We start from the raw sequence: 20,492 nt of genomic DNA, 5'->3' as shown, positions 1-20,492 counted from the left end.
CACTGAGGTGGTGACAGGTAGACTGAGAAGAACAGAGAGGTGATAGCGAGAGGGGCGCAGGGTAGGGGGACGGAAGCAGGAGAGAAGAAAACTGGAGGAGGAGGGTGTGAGGGGCAGCGGCAGGAGCATCCCCGGGGCACAAGGTTTGACTCAGCTCAACAACTCACAGAGAGGGTTTGTCATGGGACCACCTGCCTCTGCTCTCTCATCCATGTCTGCTTCTGAGCTCCCTTCTCTCTGGGCAGCAAATTTCCAGTGACAGCCTGTCATCTGCAATCTTTTGCTGTGTCCTCTGTCTTTTCTCAAAACTCCTAGTGTTGAAATCGAGGCTTCCCTGCCTCTGAGAGGGGAGAGGGTCCAGACGCCAGAGCTGGGGCCACAGCCTGTGCTGTGGGGTGCAAGTGGGGCAGAATAGCAGGACAGCATCTCAGTGCAGCCCCAGGCTCATCAGATGCTCTGCCCCCAAATCCTTTAGGAACGCCCTGCCCCATAGGTCTGAGGGGCTCTGATGGGACCCCGCATCTCACACAGGAGTTCTCTCATGCTGTCTATGACAGCGGTGGTCGTCCCCCTTTTCCACAGGGGGTACCTCCTAGAAGCCCAGGGTTTCGTTAGGTTTCTTAGCTGATCTGTAAGAATGAGCGCAGCACTGGCTCTGAGCCCCAGGGCTGGCGTCGGAGCCCAAGCCTGCCTCTCCCCAGCTGAGAGCAGGATTTTCTCTGTAAGAATTCTAAGTGCTGAGCGAAACAAATTACCTGCAATAGAAGCAGTTAATGATTTAGGGAAAGCTGGTTCAAGCCGATGTTATGTACAGACTTTGAGATACTGAAGAACGCTGTGCAGCAGTTGTGAAATTCTCTGCCTAACCTGAATTTACATTCCATGGTGAGTCACAGTAAAGGTAGTGTTATTAAAGTAAGTGAACACATCCAAAACAAAAGTGATAGACAAATCAAGAGAATCCAGAAATAGAACCACACATAATTGAGTGAATCTTTTCAACAAATATACTGGAATAATTGGATAGTCATATGCAAAATAAAAACAATGAAGAATCTTGATCTAGACCTTCCATCAGATAAAAAAAAAATTAATTCAGGGCCTCCCCTGGTGGCACAGCGGTTGAGCGCTGGCTGGGCTGCAGGGCTGCCCGTGGCCTCTGCAGCACCGGTTTGATCCCCGGCCACCAGCGAGAGTCCCACATGGCTCCTGCCGCCCGCTGCTCCCCTCAGCAGTATGCTTCGTCACTCTACCTGTTCTGCTCTCCGCTCTGGCTCTGGTGAATTCTTTCACCTGCCTGCGCTTCTGACTGTACCCAGAATAAAATAAAATAAAATAAATAAATAAATAAATAAATCTTTTTAAAAAATTAATTCAAAATGGGTCATTAAACCATGAAACTTCCACAAGGAAACCTAAAAGATTTATGACCATGGCAAAAATTGCTTAGATATAACACAAACAGCACAACCCAGGAAAGAAAAATTAGTAAATTCGAAGCTAAGAACTTCTGTTCCTCGAAAGATAGTGTTTAAGAGATGAGCCACAGAGAGCAAGCATTTGCACATTGTGTATTTGGATACAAGGATTTGTATCCAGAAAACTCTCAAAACTTAAGAAAATAAAAGCTCAATTAAAAAGAAGGCAAAACACACTTATCAAACATCTCACCAGAGAAGATATGTGTCTGGTAAATAAGCTCAAAAAGGATGCTCAGCATCGGTAGCAGTTAGGGCAACATGAACCCTCGAGACACCGCCGCACCCCTGTAGATGGGCTAAAATGAAAACAATTGGCCCCTGCAGTGTTGATGGGATGCAGAGGAAGTGGGCCTCTCCTGGTGGGATGTAAAATGCTGTAAAATGCTGCAGCCACTTTGGTACTTAGTTTGGCAGTTCCTCAAAAGTTAGACAATTTGGTATAAAAAGAATTAAGTTCCTGCAAGTATCTCTGGTCATAACAACAGCACCAATTTCTAAAGACCCAAAACACTTCTAGAACCAAACAGTTTGTATTCATTCATTCACTCATTTTCCACCTTGTGTATTCCAGTTCAAGGTCGCAGGTTGCCAGACCTCTCACTTTTTTAGTTATAGGTGGGCTGACACTGGTCTAGTGTTTCTTTTTTTTTTTTAAAGATTTATTTTTATTTATTTATACAAGCACTGGGTACAGTCAGAAGCGCGTGAGAGCTCGAGAACTCACCAGAGCCAGAGCGGGGAGCAGAGCAGGCAGAAGGACCGAAGTACACCACTGAGGGGAGCAGTGGGCGGCAGGAGAGGTTTGCGTGCCATGTGGGACCCTCCTCTGGTGGCCGGGGAGCAGCCGGGCATCGAACCGGCGCTGCAGAGGCTGCGGGCAGCTTCGCAACCCAGCGCTCAACCGCTGCACCACGAGGGAGGCCCTGGTCTAGTGTTTCTTATTATCTAGTAGGCCTATACATGTGGTGATGTAAGGGTATATTCTTAGATTGTCAGTGACTCTGTGAAAGGGAATTTTAACAAATAAACATAATTTTTCTTCTAAAGGTCAAAAAAAAAAAAAGAAGACAATTACTACAGGTCCCAGCCAACCCACTCTGGGTCTGAAAGGGAATGAAAGCACATGCCCCCACCACCACCACAAAGATTTGTATGCTGTCATTCCTAGCAACAGCGTTTATATTATTAGCCCAACGTGGAAATGCCCCAAGTGTCCATGGTAGTGGTGCACAAGAGACTCCTCCCTTCAAGAGGTGGAGCTCCAATCTGCACCCCTTGAATGTGGCTGGCCTTAGTGATTGGCTTCTAGTGAACACAATATGGCAGAAGTGGAGGGGGTAACTTCTGGAACTAGACAAAAAAAACATGGCAACCCCAGTCGCCTTCCTTGTGTCACTTGCACATCAGGAGCCCCATGGAGATGTCTGTGGGGTGAGGAATGAAGGCTTCCTGCCCGGGATGCCACCCACATAGGGTCCAGTCAAACCCTCAGGGAACTCTGACCACAGGTCATCTGTCTCTCATGGAAGCCCTTGAACTAGAATCTCCCACTTCCAAGCCACTTCTGAATTCCTGACTTACAGGAACTGTGAGATAACAAATGTCTGTCGACCCAGGCTGGGATAGTTTGCTGCGCAGCAATAGATAACTCATCTGTCAACAGGTAAATGATTAAATACTCATATTTCTGCCATGAAAAGGGAATGAACTGTTGAGACACATAGTAACAATAGGGAATTCAGATAAGTAGGCTAGGTGAAAGAAGACAAAAAGTCTATACTATGATGGTTTCAAGGATGCAGACACCTGTCAAAACTTAACAGAGTATAACTTCAGATATATGCACTTCACTGCTTGCCATTTATACCTCAAGACTGCTTTAAAAAAAAAAAATTTAGCGAACAAAGTAGAACATTTTTATCCATAATTTCACCCCATAGAGCCATATAACATTTTAGTGTATTTCCTTCCAGACAATTATTTTAAGAAATAATAAGCAAACTATGACGAGGAATGCTGAACATCTGTTACAGTGTCATTTATAAGGCAGAAAGCTTAGGATACAAACTAAATGCAAACAGGAGAGGACTGGTAAATACATTTTTTACATTCAAATCACTGAAAAACAGTAACTTAACTACTCATGTTCTAAAAAGGGCTTAGAAGTACGTTATATAGTATATACTTAAAAATATATGCATATGCTTAAATATATATAAAATATATAAATCAATATAATTTAATAAAAAAATACCTGATGGAGAAACACCAAAATGTTGTCAGCACTTCTCACTGGAAGCAGAGTTGCAGATATTTTTTTAATCTTTGTGTTTCTCTTTGTTTCTCACATTTTGTACAACACACAGGAGAAATGGATAAAATTCATAGTGTTCAAAAGTAAATAACATTCTAAATAAAGTAAAATTGTATCACTTACAAATGACCCAGCATTTTCTCTCCTAGGTATCTAGATAGTCACCAGAATTGAAGCGTGTGCCCACTCAGCTTACTCACAGTAGCCAGAAGCACAGGCCACCCAGTGCCCATCACTGAGTGTGGTCTGACCACAGAGTGGAATGTTATTCAGGCATAATAAATAAATGGGCACACACATATGGTTGAAGCTCTCAGAAATGATATGCCCCAGGCAAGAAGACAGAGGAAGGCCACGTATTGTATGTTACCATTTATATGGGCTGTCCAGAGAGCAGGACGAAGTCAGGGGTTCTCTAAGCGAGGGGTGAGAATGAGAAGCAGCTGCTTAGTGGGCACAGGGTTTCCTTTCAGGGTGATGAAAGTGTGACACTGTTAGATTCATGATGTACTGCTCTATAAATATACTACAAGTCATTGGATTGCACACTTAAAAAGGATGAACTTTAACTCTTGTATAAATTATATCTGAACAACCGTGTTTCAAAAAGAATTCTAAAATACAATTGTGTGACTAAACCATGATGAGCTTCTGGAATATGGGAGACCTTGGTTTCCCTATGGACTGTCTTGCCCTGGAGACTCTGAGCGTGCTGTAGTTGTGTTGAAGCTTGGAGCAGGAGGGCCAAGAGCAGGATAATGAATGAACCTGGCTTTAACCTAATGCTGGCTCGGGTTCCCCAAGGTGATACAGGCATGTGGCTTCAAGTTTTCCTAATAAAGTTTTGGAGGTGGGGGTTTATACACCACACTAGTCCTGCTGAATCGCCTTCAGGAGGTCTTCCCACATCCAGAGCTGCCATCAAGTGCCCCTTCTGTGCCGCCCAGCAGACCTGCGTTCCAGTCCTACCTCCCCTTGCAGGACTGGTGAGACTTTGGACAGGCTGCTTCACCTCTCCTAGCCTCGATTTTCTCATCTGCCAAGTGAGCGAGCCAATATTGCCTGTGATCATACAGACTCAACAGCATTGTATTTCTATACCTCAGAGCCTGGCACATAGTAGATTCTCCGAAAGGGGCAGCTATTATTCCTCGTAGGAGTAATACTACTCTGGCTCACACGGCCCCAACCCTGAGCATCTGGCTCCAGGGGGGTGTTCAGATGGCTATAAAGACTGAGCTGGGGAGGGGCCCCGCTTGGGGCCTGTTGGTTAACCTGACTACAGTGATGTGTGTTGTCTCTAATGTCGTGGGTTACTTTGTTTCATTGCAGACAGTTGCATCTACAAAAAGGTTTGCCCATTTAATGGGGGCTCTTTTCTGGTTCAACCCTCGGCATCTGATTTCCAGTTCTGTTGGAACCAGGCTCCTTACGCGATTGGTAAGATGACCTTTGTCATAACACTCTTGTCCGGTAGCTGCATCTAAGCCCTCGGTGCTGTGGAAGCGCGCTCGCTGCCTGCTGCTAAGTGTCATGAATTATGCGAGGACAAGGACTACTCAAAGTGTTCTTCTTCTAGTGTTTTGTTTTGTTTTTTTGTCCCCCCTTGGGGACTGTTATCTTCTCAGTTCTCAATGTCTGAGCATGTGAGCAATTGAGAACAATTAAATCTCATTTTTTCAGCAATTGGGTATCTCTCAATATCACTTTATTTTTTGGACCCCACTTTCTTTTTTCTAAAATCCAAGAGCAAGAAATGCTACCTTAACATGCCGACTGACTTGGGGAAGATATATTCAGCACCATTCTTAGCTACTTTGAAGCTCACGAGTCTAGAATCACAGAAACACAGGTGCTTTGCTGGCCACCGAAATGTAGGGGGGTGATGGAGGTGCCTCAGTTCTGGCTCCAGATCCTCAGCTGGGCATTTGCCTGGTGAGAGTCACACCAGAGATGAGAATGTTCTCGTTAGCACTGTTTCCACCGGGTAAAATTATCTGTCGATAGGTGAGCATGGCAGCCCTTACTCGGCTTACGGCAGGGTCAGGTCATGATAAACCTTTCACGAGCTGGAAATGCTGTCAGTAGACCTGTGTGGAATACGCCCACCCTAGCAGATAGCCATAGCTATCTTCTTAGCCTCGCCTTCCTGGGACGTCCTCAGAACGTCTACACTGGCCTGTAGTTTGGCAGGATTCATCTCCTACGAAGCTTATTTTAGAATAAAGCATTGCCTATCCCGGGTGAAATATTGACTACCAGGCTGAAAGTAAAAAATAATCTGTAGTGAGTCGGCTGTTCCCCCTCGTGATGGCGGGACTGGGGGGAGCCGCCGCCCAGCATGAGGGGGCGTCCCACCCCACACCTCACCAGGCTGGGAAGGATGCAGCTTCCAGGTGTGGCTTCTCCCACGTGTGCATCTCTTTCACACCATCAGAAAGTCAAAAAATTGTAAATCAAAGCGTCCCAAGTGTGTAGAGTTATTGTCTGGACGCAGTGTGTCTGAGAGGAAAGTGAGGACCCATGCGAGGCGCTGGCAGGGCTGGTCGGGCTGTGGTGTGGGAGGACGGGTAGAGATGCAAATTCCTGGAGCAGCCAGAAGGAATGGGGGACAGCTGTGGGGCCCCAGAGCACAAGCCAGCGGGCCAGCAGCCCACGCGCCCCTTCCCTTGCAGTCTGCGCTTTCCCGTACCTCCTGGCCTTCACCACCGACTCCATGGAGATCCGCCTGGTGGTGAACGGGAACCTGGTCCACACAGCGGTCGTGCCTCAGCTGCAGCTCGTGGCCTCCAGGGTGAGTAGCCCTGGACCTCCTCCTGCCTGAGGGGCTCTGGGAACCCCAGGCCCAGGTGAGGGGAGGGGTGCTCCTCTCATCAGGCTGGGCCGATGGTGACAACACCACAGTGTCAAAAACTGGAAGTCAGATGAAAACAGACCGGGTTGGATTTTGTGTGTGGCCTACTTGGGCATCGAAACGCCCCTCCTTAGTTTTGGTGGGAGCTGGTAGCAGTTGGGGAGCACTCAGCTGAAAAGAGAAATCCCTGAGACAGGCCAGCGTCACTGTCACACCGAGATCAGTCCAGGCCCAGGAGAGTAAGAGCTCGTAGTGCCGCGCTTTCTTTCAAGTGGAATTTGTACCCCATGAAACGTGGTTGACTGAATCACCATGTCTAGGACGCAGAGTTTGCGCAGAGATGCAGATTAGGAGACACACGGTGACCCAGCTCGCCCGGCCTTCCAGGGCGCAGCTCCTACCCGTGCAAGTAACCTCAAGAGCACAGGCAATCATGTAGTAAAACATTCAGGATGGGTGAATTTTGATTAAACTTAAACCCCATTTCAGTTTAATCGCGGCTTTAACAGCCAGCTTGTAAGGTCCCCGAGGATGGGCTCTTGTGGGGGCTCCAGCGCAGCTGCTCTGGGTGCAGAGTATTTGTGGAACCAGTGAATGAATGACCCTTTCGCATAGGAATCCCAAATCACTTCACTTCCAGCCCCCCGGTGCCCCCGAGAGAAGAGTGCGTGTTGGGGAATTGATTCTCTCTCTTGTACACCAACAAGGAGACGAGGGAAAGCAGCAGGAAACTACATCCTCAGAAACCTCCTAACTGCCTGGCCAGGCCAGCGCAGGAAGCCCCCCACCAGGTGGCTGAAGTCTTCCTGGGGTGAAGGCAGGCCTGTGGGGCAGGGCCTGGATGCCAGCAAGTCCAGTAACGCTTTCTGCTTCTTCCCAGTCCGACATCTACTTCACAGCTGCCGCCACCGTGCGCGATGAGGTCTCGTCTGGAGGCAACTCCAAGGGGACCAGCGCCCACAACTCTCCTCAGACACCCCCGGGCCGAGACACCCCCGTATTTCCTTCTTCCCTGGGGGAAGGTGAAGTCCAGTTTTTACTGTCTTATTAATAGATGCGTTTAACCCATTCTGATTTCTGTTCATCGCTGAGTATCCGCATGTGATGATGGCCTGAGGAAGTCACTAATTAAAGCCATAAAAACCCTTACATCTGAATGCATTGGCTACATTCAAGGAACCAGGTGATAGCAACAAATTCCATAATGAAAAAAAACTGCTCAGTGGGAGAAGGGAGCCGCGGGCTAGAGAGAGTCGCTCCCCACAGCAGGTGCCTACTAGACCGTTAACCATCTAGTAGGTTCTCACAACTAAAGGGAGATGGTCATAAACCCCATTATTTTATAGTTTTTAATGAGACGGGAGACCAGCGTAAGATGGGCAATCTTCTTTCATATACTGAAGTCAAGAAACCAGAAATTATCCTCTTGTGAGTAATATAAACTCCTCTTAAAATTCTGAGCTTCTCTAAATCTTATTTCAGGTGAAATTCAGTCCAAAAATCTGTACAAGATTCCACTCAGAAACCTCGTGGGCAGAAGCATCGAGCGGCCTCTGAAGTCACCCTTAGTCTCCAAGGTCATCACCCCGCCCACATCCATCGGCCTTGGCATCGCGGCCATTCCTGTCACTCACTCCTTGTCCCTGTCCCGCATGGAGATTAAAGAAATAGCAAGCAGGACCCGCCGGGAGCTGCTGGGTAATGACTCTTGGCTTTTGAATTTTCCCTGTGAGTGTACCAACTGCTTTGTCTTTGGATGTTGATCATCCTCAGTGAGTTGACAGTGAAAGAGAGAGAGAGAAAGAGAGAGAGAGAGAGAGAAATGTCCCCTTTAATGAGGGGTTCATAAAGAAAGTATCATGCGTCCACACAGAGGATTCCCGCACAGGTCACCCAACACTGATACTTCTTCTCTGTGAGCCAGGTGGGCAGTCTCTAAACCACATCAGTCAGGAAAGGTAGTTTGCAAAACAGAACATAGTTTCAGACAGGTCTTTAAAATATAGGTGTCTCTGTACAGATGTTTTTCTAGAAGAGTCTAGAAGGATCTATATCCTGTAGCTCTCAAATAAATTTTATACTTGAATATCCAAAAGTTTACATCACTGTGTTCTTACTACTGGTATTCTCGAAGCCCCTCATCCTCAGGGGCAGCACAGTGGGGGTGGCTCAGATGCAAGGTGTGTTCCGTCCTAGTCTCTCAACATGCAGGTGGGAGACCGGGACAGAGAAAAGTAAAGTGCCATGATAGCTGTGAAAAGATGAGGCTACTTGAGAACTTTTTGTTCAGAAAGTGAAAATAAAATGAAGAGAAATGGCAGTGATGTGTTAAACCAGTCAGATGGTTTGAGACCCTGAAGTGGGAGCTTTGTGGCAGAAAACCTCAAGGATGGTTGACCTTGACACACCTCTGCGCTGAGTTCTGTGTCTGGGGACTCTGGGAGAAGGCCTGGGCCACCGGGCAGGCAGGCCTCAATGTTGGCCGAGTCGGTGGGTCTAAAAGTTGGTGCCTTCTGCTATGCTTTTAAAATAAGCATATCAGCATTTTTAACCCACCATTCCCCAGGAAAGCTTTGCCTGCCAACCATTATCTTACAGCCACTGTGCTTTTCAGAAACGGCCCCTCTGAGTTGGAGAATGAAGTTCCTGCACTAGGATCTAGGATCTGGGAGGTTTCCCTCCTTCATTGGCTCTTCTGAGCCTATTGTTTTGTTTTTGTCTGTGATCCAAGCATAGTTTACAGCCAAAACAAACACCTTCCACCAACAAGAAAGCTGATTATTTAAATATATATATTTTTTATCATCTTCATCCCTGACTCGAGCCCACTAATTCACCACTCCCCAAGCAAGGAAAAAGCATCTTCTGCCCCATGGCAACCCTGGGGTCATGACTCTCTGACCTAGGATTCTCCCCTTCAAACCAGGCCTCTCGGATGAAGGTGGACCCAGGTCGGAAGGAGCACCTAAGGTCAAGCCCAAAGTCCGGAAGCGGCTAGGGGAAAGCCAAGGAGGCCCCACACCAGGGGCAGTGAGGTCAACTAGCAGTGACAGGTAATGGGGAGCAGCCCCAGCAGCCCCTACTCAGGGCAGAGACCCTGCTGATGCCTGATGATGCCATGGCCAGCCCCTCTGGCCAGCCACAGCAGAGGGTCAGCATCCAGCTCCTCCCCGGAGCTCTGTTAGGGGTCACGGGGTGACTCGGGCATGTCCTTGGTGGAAGCTGGGTGAACCCAGATGAGCAGGCAACAGCCAGACAGCACAGGCTCAGTTCATTGGGCGCCCGGGGTCCTTTGACAGTGACTCTTCTCTTCCAGGATCACCTCGGGCTCCTTGGAAAGCCCTTCTAGTTCTGAAGCCAACCCAGAGGCGCGTTACCATTCCGCTAGCTCCGACCAGGACCCCGGGGCAGACAGAGAAGGCAGCCCTGTGTGGGGCGGCAGCTCCTTTCCACTCCCGGCCTCCTCGGATGAAGACATTATTGACTTGAAGTAAACGGCCGGTTTACTTGCCATCTTTAATTTCCTTATGGGGGTTTATACTCTTTAACCTCTTCTGACGTCACTTCTCAACAAAATGTGGCTTTTGGCCTGTGTGTGATCTTATTGGACCAAACCCTCTGCACTCTCAGCCAGTTTGGGTCACTCTCCAATGTCCGGTGCCATCTCTCTTGACCTTTGTTTCCTTCTGTTCGGGAACCATCAGTCCCCTTGTAATAAAGGTGGTAGGTTTCATTGAGGTTTTAGAGCGAAACTTTGAATAAATCAAGTGTTCATTCTTATTGATGCAATCCTCTCTTGTGTACACTCAGAAAAATTATTTCTGCGTGATAGCTTTGGTTTATATCACAGAATGTGTTTCTTTCATAAAAGAAAGCCATTGCTTTTCTTTTTTTTTTTTTTTTTAAAGATTTATTTATTTATTTATTTATACATGCACTGGGTACAGTCAGAGGCGCGGGAGGGTGAGAGAATTCACCAGAGCCAGAGCAGGGAGCAGAGCAGGCAGAAGGACCGAAGTACACCACTGAGGGGAGCAGCGGGCGGCAGGAGAGGTCTGCGCGCCATGTGGGACCCTCCTCTGGTGGCCGGGGAGCAGCCGGGGATCGAACTGGCGCTGCAGAGGCTGCGGGCAGCTTCGCAACCCAGCGCTCAACCGCTGCGCCACCGGGGAGGCCCAGAAAGCCATTGCTTTTCAATTTTACTACAAGTAAGCATGCTTTCTGTACCTTTGGCCCCTGTTGCTGTCTCAGCTCATTGTAATTGGAACCAGCTGCCTTCCTGTTGATCGACTTTTGAAAAAAACGGAATGATTAGATCTTAGAAGCTCCTGCTGCTTCTTCCTTGAAACTCATGAAAAATAATAAGGCATGGGAGCTCTGCTTATAAAGGGGGCCTGGAGGCAGCAATATCTGCCAAGGCGTGAAGTCTGCACACTCCTGGGAGGGAGCCCCCTGCCAGAGGGCAGCAGCAGGTTTGTAGGGGTCCATGACCCGAGGGCTCACAGGCTCATCCTGTGCATACAGGCCTCACTGCATGCCCCTCTGGCTGAGTTACAGGGCTAAGTAACTGCGGTAACTTGTCCATAGAGTCAAGCACTCCATAGTAGGTATCACTAGCCACCAACTCTCTGGAGAAGGAGGTCATGTGGGAGAAAAGCAAACAGGAAGGGATGGGTCACTTATCACCACCGTGATAAATGCAGATGCTGAAGCACAGAAGGGCAGTTACTGGAGATAGTACAGTCAGGTGACTGCTCCCGCTCACATACTACACCGCTAGCTCTGGGTGCCTCAGGTGCTTGGACTCATATACATGCTGCTCCCTAAATCCCTCCAGGAAGATAGATGTGGTCATCCCCACTCAGAAAGAGGAGGAACAGGCCCAGAGAGGAATTAGAAGCCAAACTTAATCTCATAGCCCTGATCTTTCCAGAATCACACAGCACTCCACTGAAACTATGACTCCCACAGTGTGTCAGGAATGTTAAAAAAACAAAATTCACAATTTCAGAGATCTCGTTGGCTTTATTAAGTGACCCATGAGTGGGCAGCAGCCTGTCTAGGGTAAGCAAGGGCTTACACAAAGCGGAGGGTATTTATAGGCAAAAAGGTAGGACAAGATTACTAGCAAAAGCAAAGATGATTTCAGCAAAAGCACCTTCCCTCCAGGGCAGGCAGGGGGCACCTGAGCATGCAGATTTCTCACGGAGGCTGAACTGGAAACTCCAGAGAGGGAAAGGTTGAGTCTGCAATAGGCACTGCAGTGGGGCTGGGGGCCGGCGCGAAGGACTCCCTTGGGGCGATGTTCCTCGGAGCCTTGACCTCGTCGTCCCGACCTGGGCGCACACGTACACAGGTTGGCTATTAAAATGCTCAGGGGACGCCAAGTGGGGAGGCAGTAAAATGAAGATTCGAGTCAGGATCACCTGTGAAGCGGGTGGGATTTAAAAGGGAGCAAAGACCTCGCCAGGTAAGCCCAGCTCAGCTCATCCACCTTAGTCACCTAACAGGTCATCAGCCTCGGGACTCCCTGGCAGTGTGGACTCCAGCGCGGCCATCCGAGGGCCTCAGGGTCGTGGCGGGCACGGAGGTGGCTGCCCAGGCCACCCGGCGAGAGGCCGGGCCAGGCTCGGCGCCCCAGAGGAGAGGGCGCGGCCGAGGACAGCCGAGACCTTCCGCCCTGCGGCTTCCAGCGGGCAGAGCTGGGCAGGCCGAGGGGTCAGGCACCCCCAGGGCAGGCCCCCGGGCAGCGGGCAGCGCCGAGCCGGAACTCCAGCACCAGCCGGGCTGGACAGTGGCGCTGCCGCGCGGGCCTGGACGCCCAGGGCGCCGCCCACGTGCTCCGCCGTCTCCGGGGCCAGCGCCGCGGGGAGCTCGCGCGAGAGGCGGCTCCGGGCGCAAAGACAGTCCCGGCCCTCCGCGCTCATTGGCCGGCTCAGCCTGACGCTGCTTTCTCACCCCGCCTCCAGGCCCGCACCACGCGCCTATTGGCTGATGGAGCTCTCGGGCCAGAATCCAAGTCCGCCCCCCCCGCGCATTGGCTGGCTGCGTCCCCGGGGCGGCTCCAGGGCCCGCCTCTGACTGGCTCTTCGCGCGGTCGCCGACCCCGGCGCGCGTTCCTATTGGCTGCTCTCACGCGGCGCCGCCCGCCCCCGCCCCGCCCGCGGGCGCCCATTGGCCGGCCCCGCGGGGGCGCGGCTGTCCGCACTCGCGGCTCCGGCGGTTCGGGCGTCCGGGCGGGCCGCGGGCGTTGGCGGCGGACATGGCGCCGGACGACGCGGAGACCCGGCCGCTCCTGGGGCGGCCCCGCGGCGGGTGAGCGGGCGGGGACCAGCGGGGGCGCGGCCCGGCCCGGCCTCCCCCGGCCGGCGCCGCTCACCGCCGCCCCGCCCGCAGCGCGCCCCGCGGCCGCCGCGTCTTCCTCGCCGCCTTCGCCGCCGCCCTGGGCCCGCTCAGCTTCGGCTTCGCGCTCGGCTACAGCTCCCCGGCCATCCCGAGCCTGCGGCGCGCCGCGCCCCCCGCGCCGCGCCTCGACGCCGCCGCCGCCTCCTGGTTCGGGGTGAGGCCGCGGGCGCCCCACGCCGGGCCGGGGCCCCGGGTGGGCTCTGGGGGCCCCCGCCGCGTCCCGGGGGCCCCTCGGCCGGGGGCGGGCGCGGAGCCAGCCCGGGGCGCCCTCCCGGGGCCCAGCCCCGTCCCTCGGAGGGGGGGGGGGGGGCCGGGCCGCCTCAGCCGCGCCGCCGCCCGCAGGCCGTCGTGACCCTGGGCGCCGCGGCGGGCGGCCTGCTGGGCGGCTGGCTCGTGGACCGCGCGGGGCGCCAGCTGAGCCTCCTGCTCTGCGCCGCGCCCTTCGTGACCGGCTTCGCCGTCATCACCGCCGCCCGGGACGTGTGGGTGCTGCTCGCGGGTCGCCTCCTCACCGGCCTGGCCTGCGGCGTCGCCTCCCTCGCCGCCCCGGTGAGTGGCCTCGCGGCCGAGGAGCCCGGGGCAAAGCGCTGCCCACCCCGGGGCGGGGGTCTGGGCTCTTCCCGCGCAGCCTCCTGGCCGCCCGGTGCCGGTGCCGTGGCCCTTAGCGTTATCCCTCTCCCCGCGGGCCTCGGGAGGGGCGGCTGTCGTCTCGTTTCGCAGGTGAAGCGAGCGTCGGGCACACCCGGTCGGTGGGGAAGCTGTCACTGGAGCCCGGGATTTCGCCTCTTCACGGGGGCGTCTCTCGCTCTGCAAGAGCAGCGTTGCCACGGCCAGGGTTGCAGCTGCATGCACCTGGGTGAAGTTCCATCTCTGCCTCTCACCTGGGCAGAGCACCCTCTGTACCTCAGTTTCCCTGCCCCCACCCCTGAATGGCCTGCGAGGATACAGGGAGGGCTCTGCTACCCCAGCGGTGCCGTTCAGGGTGAATCAGGCCTGCAGCAGCCGGAGTTGGGCTCTCCTCAGCTCTGATTGGCTGAGACTTCAGTCTGAGGAGCTCTGGGGCCTCAAGTCTCCTCTTACTTGCTGACAGGTGTATATCTCGGAAATCGCCTACCCTGCCATCCGGGGGCTGCTGGGCTCCTGTGTGCAGCTGATGGTCGTCATAGGCATCCTCCTAGCCTACCTGGCCGGTACAGTTCTCACCTTATCTCTTTTGACTCCTGTTAATGTCAGGTGGCTGTTTTAGAGAAACAGTCGTTGGTGTTCAGAGAAGTCAAGGAATTTGTCCAAGGCCACGCAGCCAGTGCTCATGGTGCCAGGCTCCCAGAATGCCTCCCTGAGGCCTTAGGATGTGTGGGTTTGTAACTCAGTTCCAGGGAGAGCTGGAGAAGGTAAAAGTGTGTCTTCCCAGGGCAGCCTGTCCCCCATGTGAGGAGGGCTGGTTAAGTCAGCTGACTGCTTAGGTCAGTTCCTTCCTATACAGTGGCCAGTTAGAGTGCCCCGGGGCTCCAAAGCCTGCCAGAAATGTGGCAGGCCACGCACGCTTCCCTGGGAAATGTCAGTACTGGATCTGCACTGTCAGCAAGTTGCAGTGTGAAAGAAGCTGATTCCAGGGACCTTGAGGGGAGCAGGGCTGGGCCAGCATGGGGAAGCTTCTGGAAGCAGATGTGCTGTCAGCAGAACTGAAGTAGAAGGAGCAGACTTCAGCCTCTGCCACCTACACTGTGTGACCTTGACACCTCCCCACCCCCAGAGCCCACGCTCCCTGTCTTTAAGGGGAGGACCCCTCTCATCCATCACTGTTAGGGACTCCACTAAGGGTTACATGAGAGGTGCCTGGCAGCAGGCCCCAGACGACATTTGTCCAGGCTGGCTGTCCCCCTGGCTCTGATGCCTGACATCCCCGCCCAGGTGGGGTCCTGGAGTGGCGCTGGCTGGCGGTGCTGGGCTGCGTGCCCCCCTCCCTCATGCTGCTGCTCATGTGCTACATGCCCGAGACCCCGCGCTTCCTGCTGACTCAGCACAAGCACCAGGAAGCTGTGGCCGCCCTGCAGTTCCTGTGGGGTTCCGAACAGGACTTGGAAGAGCCCCCGGCGGGGACTGAGCACCAGGTGAGGGGCAGAGCAGTGAAACAGCGCCCCCTGCAGCTGGGGGAGGCTAGCACAAACTTCCCAAAGCACCCTACACCAGAGGGGGCAGGGCCCGTGTCCTCCTGCGTGTGAAGAGGGCAAATGTCTGCTCCAGCCCCACTTGTTGGCTGTGTCCCAGCCTTGGGGCTCACAGGGATGCCTGGAGCCTTGATTCTTATGGTCCCAGAAAGAGAAGGGTCATCGGGGCAGAGGGCAGTGCAGGCGCAGATTCGAGGACTTGGCTCTCTGGCCTAGGAAGTGCAGGGCAGAGAGAGGGGGAGACGTCTCAGGCCTTGGTCTCCCCACCTGTACAGTGGGGGGCATAGGGCAGGCCGGTGGTGGCAGTAAGGACTCCGTGGGCCGGCGGAGGCTGAGTGGGTTTCTGGAACCCTTGTTCTTGGCTCATGCAATCTTTGTGACTCTCCCAACAAAGCAGGGAGAGGTACGGGGGGTGAAGGACTTTTTGCCTTACAAATGGGGACCTCCCTTTGTCCCAAGGCCCCAGGTCAGTAGGCACACTGCTGGGGTCCCCCCTTGGGATGGAGAGCAGCTCTGATGCGAGGTGTCTGTGAGCAGGGCTTCCACCTGGCCCAGCTGAGGCAGCCCAGCATCTACAAGCCCTTCATCATTGGCATTTCACTGATGGCCTTCCAGCAGCTGTCGGGGATCAACGCTGTCATGTTCTATGCAGAAACCATCTTTGAGGAAGCCAAGTTCAAGGTAAAGAGGCCTGGGCCCCCACCTGGCCTACCTCATCGAATGCCAAGTGGATGGGGCCTGGTCCCAGGGCCTTTGACTTACAGGCCTTGGCCTGTCTCCCCAGGACAGCAGCCTGGCCTCAGTCATCGTGGGCATCATCCAGGTGCTGTTCACGGCCTTGGCGGCCCTCATCATGGACAAAGCTGGGCGCAGGCTGCTCCTGGCCCTGTCAGGTAAGGCCCAGGGAGAGGCCTCAGCCATATGCAAGTGGGTTGCCCCAGGCCAGCTTCCCCCAGGAGGTGGTGGGAGGAACATGGCCCAACGTCCCTGAAAACAAAACTAGAACCTACTCTAAGGCGCCACTGTGGTCCCAGTTTACATGAGGAAACTGAGAACCTAGGCAGGGAAGTGACTCCAAAGCTTGTGGGCTTTGGGGGTACGTGACTACCAACCTGGGCTCAATTTCCCCTCCGTGAAATGTGGGTAATGGTGGAAGAGTGGGAGGTGACCCGAGCGAGGCCCACAAGCTTCAGGACTGCCAGGGATGTGGGGCTTACGATGGTGCCTCAGCTGCTGTTCCCATCCTGCTCCCTCACCCGCTCTGCTTCCGGGAGCTTCTCTTTCGCCGAGGTCTGCGGTCCAAGCTACAGGGCAGGGTGGGTGCTGCCCACTCAGGGCTCTGGGGCACCCTCACTGCCCCGTACCCGTCGCCGCACCTGCCCACCACCCTGCTCACCCGCAGGTATGGTCATGGTGTTCAGCACCAGCGCCTTTGGCACCTACTTCAAGCTGACCCAGGGTGGGCCCAGCAACTCCTCACACGTGGCCCTCTTGGCGCCTACCTCGGTGGAGTCTGCTGATGCCAGTGTGGGGCTGGCCTGGTTGGCGGTGGGCAGCATGTGCCTCTTCATTGCCGGTGAGAAGGGGCCTGTGGGGAGGTTGGTGGGGGCCGCCTGATGGGCCTGGTTGCTGCCAGGTACCTTACCTCCCAGTGAGTCCTGTCCTGCCTGCCCTTACTCTGTCACATGGGCCCCCACGTCTGCCCGCACACCAGGCGCCCAACCAAGCCCTTCTATGCACCTTACACCTAACCCCACAGCAGCGCTCCCAGCAGCCCCATCCTCGTCCCATTTTACAGGGAGAAAGCCCGATGCCTACAAAGTAAAGGGGCTGGCCAGAGACTACACAGAAAGGAGGTGCGGGGCTGGGGGCCCAGGCTGGCATCCAGGTGCCCTCAGTTCACGGCCAGGCCGCCCTGCACGTCTCAGCCCAGGGAGTCTCTGGGGTCTGGATCTGGGGCGCTGAAACCTGTCTGGTTGCGCAGGCTTTGCTGTGGGCTGGGGGCCCATCCCCTGGCTCCTCATGTCGGAGATCTTCCCTCTGCACGTCAAGGGCGTGGCCACCGGCGTCTGCGTCCTCACCAACTGGCTCATGGCCTTTCTGGTAACAAAGGAATTCAGCAGCCTCATGGTGAGTGCAGGCCCGATGCCTCCCCCGCCCCCGCGTATTCAGAGAAGCACTTTCAGGATGACTCCCGCAAAAGGCCTCGCACACAGGCTGAGGCCCCTCCACTCTAGGCGTCTTAGTGAGGGGTGGAGGGGAGACATGGGGAGCCTGGGCTGTGTGGGCAGAAGGATGCGCGGCTGGGAAGCAGGACTGTGAGGGAAGAGCCCTGGGCTGGGGTCAGGCCTGGGCTCCAGCTCCCCCTTGGCCACGTCCCTGCCCCGTGACCGGGGTGACTGCTGACCGAAGTTGGTGGGGGAGACAGTACCTCCCTCTTACAATTGGGGGGACATTACTTCAGGTCATCATCTTGCCACCTTCTCATGGGCGGACTGACACAGCTGGGCCTGCCCCAGGGTTCCCAGCGAGTGAGGGGGCAGGTCTGGAGCAGAGTCTGTTCAGTCTTTCCTTCCCCCCGACGTCTGGGCATGCACTGTACCCAGGCCTGCTCAAGGTGCCAAGGACAGCAGTGAAGGGGACAGACAGGGTCCTCTTTATGACATGGGCTGGGAAGGGCCTGGAGAGCAGTGGGGGAATGAACCCCATATGCTGGAGGGGGGGGGGTCGTCCTGAGAGGCGTGGACACCCAGGTCTGTGCAGGGTTGGGCCCACACAGGCAGGACTACCCCGAGTCTGTTGTGGGGAGACCAGCACAGAGGTCTGGTGGCGATGATCTGCTGGGCACTTGGAGGGGCTGACAGCAGAGGAGGAAGGAAAAGAAACCCAGGAGGAGGCAAAGGACCTAACAGTGACCCTGGGGTGGTCACCAGGTCCCAGAGGAAAAGGGAGCGGGTGGGACAGGCTCTGACTGAAGGAACAGCTTGCTCGCTGCTCCTCTGGGACAGAGACGGGGCCCAGCGGAGTGCAGAGCGTGGGATCTGAGCCCTGGAGTCGGACCCAGGGGGCAGCTGCCCTGAGATAGTGGGTCCCTGGCTTCAGAGCAGTCACTTCATCTCAGCGAGCCTCCGTTTCTCCAGCCCCATAACTTCCACACCTCAGCCTGGCCTCAGGAGGGCCTGGTCATACCCTCTGCGCTCAGGAACCGAGGCCGGGGAGACAGAATGAGCATAGCCGCAAGCAGGCTGGGGCCTGGGCCAGTGATTTCCTGACGCCCCTGACCTTCTGCCTCCACACCCGGCCTCTCTTTGCAGGAGGTGCTGAGGCCCTACGGCGCCTTCTGGCTCGCCTCTGCCTTCTGCATCCTCAGTGTCCTTTTCACTTTGGTCTGCGTCCCTGAAACCAAAGGGAAGACTTTGGAGCAAATCACAGCCCACTTTGAAGGGCGATGACAGCCCCTACTTGGCAACGGCTGTCCTCGCTGGGCCGGCCTCGGGCTACGGAGGGGACGGAACCTGCCTGTTACTTCAAAACAGGTCTCGGCCAGAGCCCGGCACCCCAGCCTGCTCCCGGCCTCCCGGGAGCCAGGATCCAGGCCAGAGCCCCTCAGAACATCCCTTCCAGGGTCCCTCCTTCCTGCCCAGAGCTTTAGCCCAGCAACCCCGGCACCAGGTGTGCCAGCTGCCGGCCCAGTTCCACCGCCGCTCGGGCTTGGGAAGCCGGGACATCTCAGACCTGCCCAGCGGCCGTGGTCAGTCCTCTCCGGCCATCTCCATTGTGACACTGAAGGGACAGAGGGGGGCGCCTCGTTTTCTGGCTGAGATGCTTTCGGAGACTGGTGACAGCCCACAGTTTTTCCTCAGGAAGGAACTTTGTTTGCCAAATAAAGATTTGACTTGGAAAATCAGGTCATGGCCTTTTTGTGAGAGCCGAAGTTTGCGAAGGGCCTATTTCCAACCTTTCCGTGAGCCGCCTCCTGTGGACTGGGCCTTGCCAAGAATATCTGGTGGACTTTGTATGGTCAGCCAGGCTCAGCCTTGGCACTTGGAGGTGCTTTCTAACTCTTTCCATGGGCTCAGTTCTCTGGGCCATTAGTCACCAAATCTTGTTTTAAAAAATAAAAGGCTGCTTTAATATTTTTATAGCAATTAGCCACCACCATAAGCACAAATATTAACCCTTTATTTGGATAATTAATAAAAGAATCTCACAGCTGCCCACTTCCAGAAGCAGCCTCTGAGGTCAGTTGGGGGTGCGCACAGCTTTGTCTCCCTGTGCCCTCCCGCCTCCTGCAGGCGCAGCAGCCCTGCTGTGTTGGGAGCCTCGTTCGCCACTGGGAGGGTGGCCTGTGCCTGTCAGGGCAAGCTGCTCACCACAGTGGCTCAGGTCTTCTACACCCTCACTGGTTTTCGGTGGGGACACCAGTGAGCTCGGGTCAAATTCTGAGGGGACTGCTGGTTGTCTGTGTGGCCTAGACAAGTCACTCAATGTCTCAAAACCTCTGTCTCTTTATCTGTAAAATGGCCATAAAGATGCCATCCCCTTAAGGGATTGTCGTGAGAATGAGATAATTATACAGAACTAAAGATGGGACCGAGTACGGGCTCAGTGGATGCTGCCTGTTGGTGAGTGCGAGGCTGCTGGAGGGAAGTGGGTAGGAGCTGCAGGCAAGGCTGGTGTGAGGCCCAAGGGCTGCCTCATCAAGGGACATTTGATGTCTTTATGCATTTTTCTTATATTCTAAACCCTGTTCCCTTAGTAACTCCTACCCACACCACCTTCTGATTGCTAACAGCACCCACCTGTGTACCAATGACTGAATCCACATGCGCTTCAGAAATCTCAGACTCGCTTGGGACCATCCCCTCAGGGACCAAGAGCCCTCCCTGCTGACAGTGCTGTATCTGCCCCTGGAGCCCAGCCCAGCACCACTGGGCACAGACCATGAAGCCCTATGAGACGGAACATCCCTAGAGGGTAGGTGCAGAGAATATGGGCTTCACCCAGCACAGGGTAGAAATCTGCAATTCCCACTATATCTGCCCTCCCTGCATCTGAACAACTTCCAGGACAATGCTGGCTTCTACATGACTGAGGCGAGGAGTGCCCCAATGCCACCCAGCAACCACTGACGGAACTGCATCAACTGATGTGTGCGGCATTACCTCCCAGTGGTCTAAGGAAGAATAGCAAGACTAAAGGAAGAAACCTGCTGTTGTTGCCTGGTTGCCATTGTGGCAACAAGAAAGCCTCTGTTGCTGGGCAGACCT

The 20,492-nt window shown here is 54.5% G+C and overlaps 2 protein-coding genes across 5 annotated transcripts in view; both read left to right on the top strand.

The window, feature by feature from the left end:
• Nucleotides 1-10,539, top strand: part of GARNL3 (GTPase activating Rap/RanGAP domain like 3) — a 122,661-nt gene extending 112,122 nt beyond the window's left edge. For 2 of the 4 annotated variants that reach the window (XM_037491476.2, XM_054688778.1), the window contains 6 exons: nt 5,128-5,235; nt 6,471-6,589; nt 7,530-7,671; nt 8,132-8,347; nt 9,576-9,702; nt 9,966-10,539. In XM_037491476.2, the coding sequence (XP_037347373.1) occupies nt 5,128-5,235; nt 6,471-6,589; nt 7,530-7,671; nt 8,132-8,347; nt 9,576-9,702; nt 9,966-10,143 (890 nt within the window). In that variant the 3' untranslated portion in view covers nt 10,144-10,539. The remainder of the gene's footprint in view (nt 1-5,127; nt 5,236-6,470; nt 6,590-7,529; nt 7,672-8,131; nt 8,348-9,575; nt 9,703-9,965) is intronic. The other 2 variants (XM_054688776.1, XM_054688777.1) reach the window with 1 other exon arrangement.
• Nucleotides 10,540-12,911: 2,372 nt separating this feature from the next.
• SLC2A8 (solute carrier family 2 member 8) lies at nt 12,912-19,433 on the top strand. Its single transcript, XM_037493461.2, has 10 exons — nt 12,912-12,964; nt 13,046-13,208; nt 13,397-13,603; nt 14,145-14,244; nt 14,966-15,165; nt 15,760-15,903; nt 16,007-16,115; nt 16,625-16,798; nt 17,207-17,352; nt 18,537-19,433. Exons 1-10 carry the CDS (start codon nt 12,912-12,914, stop codon nt 18,672-18,674), a joined length of 1,434 nt encoding a protein of 477 aa, XP_037349358.1. The 3' UTR covers nt 18,675-19,433.
• Nucleotides 19,434-20,492: the final 1,059 nt, after the last annotated feature.

The sequence above is a fragment of the Talpa occidentalis genome, unplaced genomic scaffold (assembly GCF_014898055.3).
Source record: "Talpa occidentalis isolate TD23 unplaced genomic scaffold, MPIMG_talOcc4v2.1 talOcc4.7, whole genome shotgun sequence".
NCBI lineage: Eukaryota > Metazoa > Chordata > Mammalia > Eulipotyphla > Talpidae > Talpa > Talpa occidentalis.
This window is presented reverse-complemented; position numbering and strand designations above follow the sequence as displayed.

Coding starts and splice junctions, on each gene's coding strand:
- SLC2A8 (XM_037493461.2), top strand. CDS start 12,912: ATGGCGCCGGACGACGCGGAGACCCGGCCGCTCCTGGGGCGGCCCCGC. Junction 14,245..14,965: donor CCTCCTAGCCTACCTGGCCG/GTACAGTTCTCA, acceptor ATCCCCGCCCAG/GTGGGGTCCTGGAGTGGCGC. Junction 15,166..15,759: donor CGGCGGGGACTGAGCACCAG/GTGAGGGGCAGA, acceptor GTCTGTGAGCAG/GGCTTCCACCTGGCCCAGCT.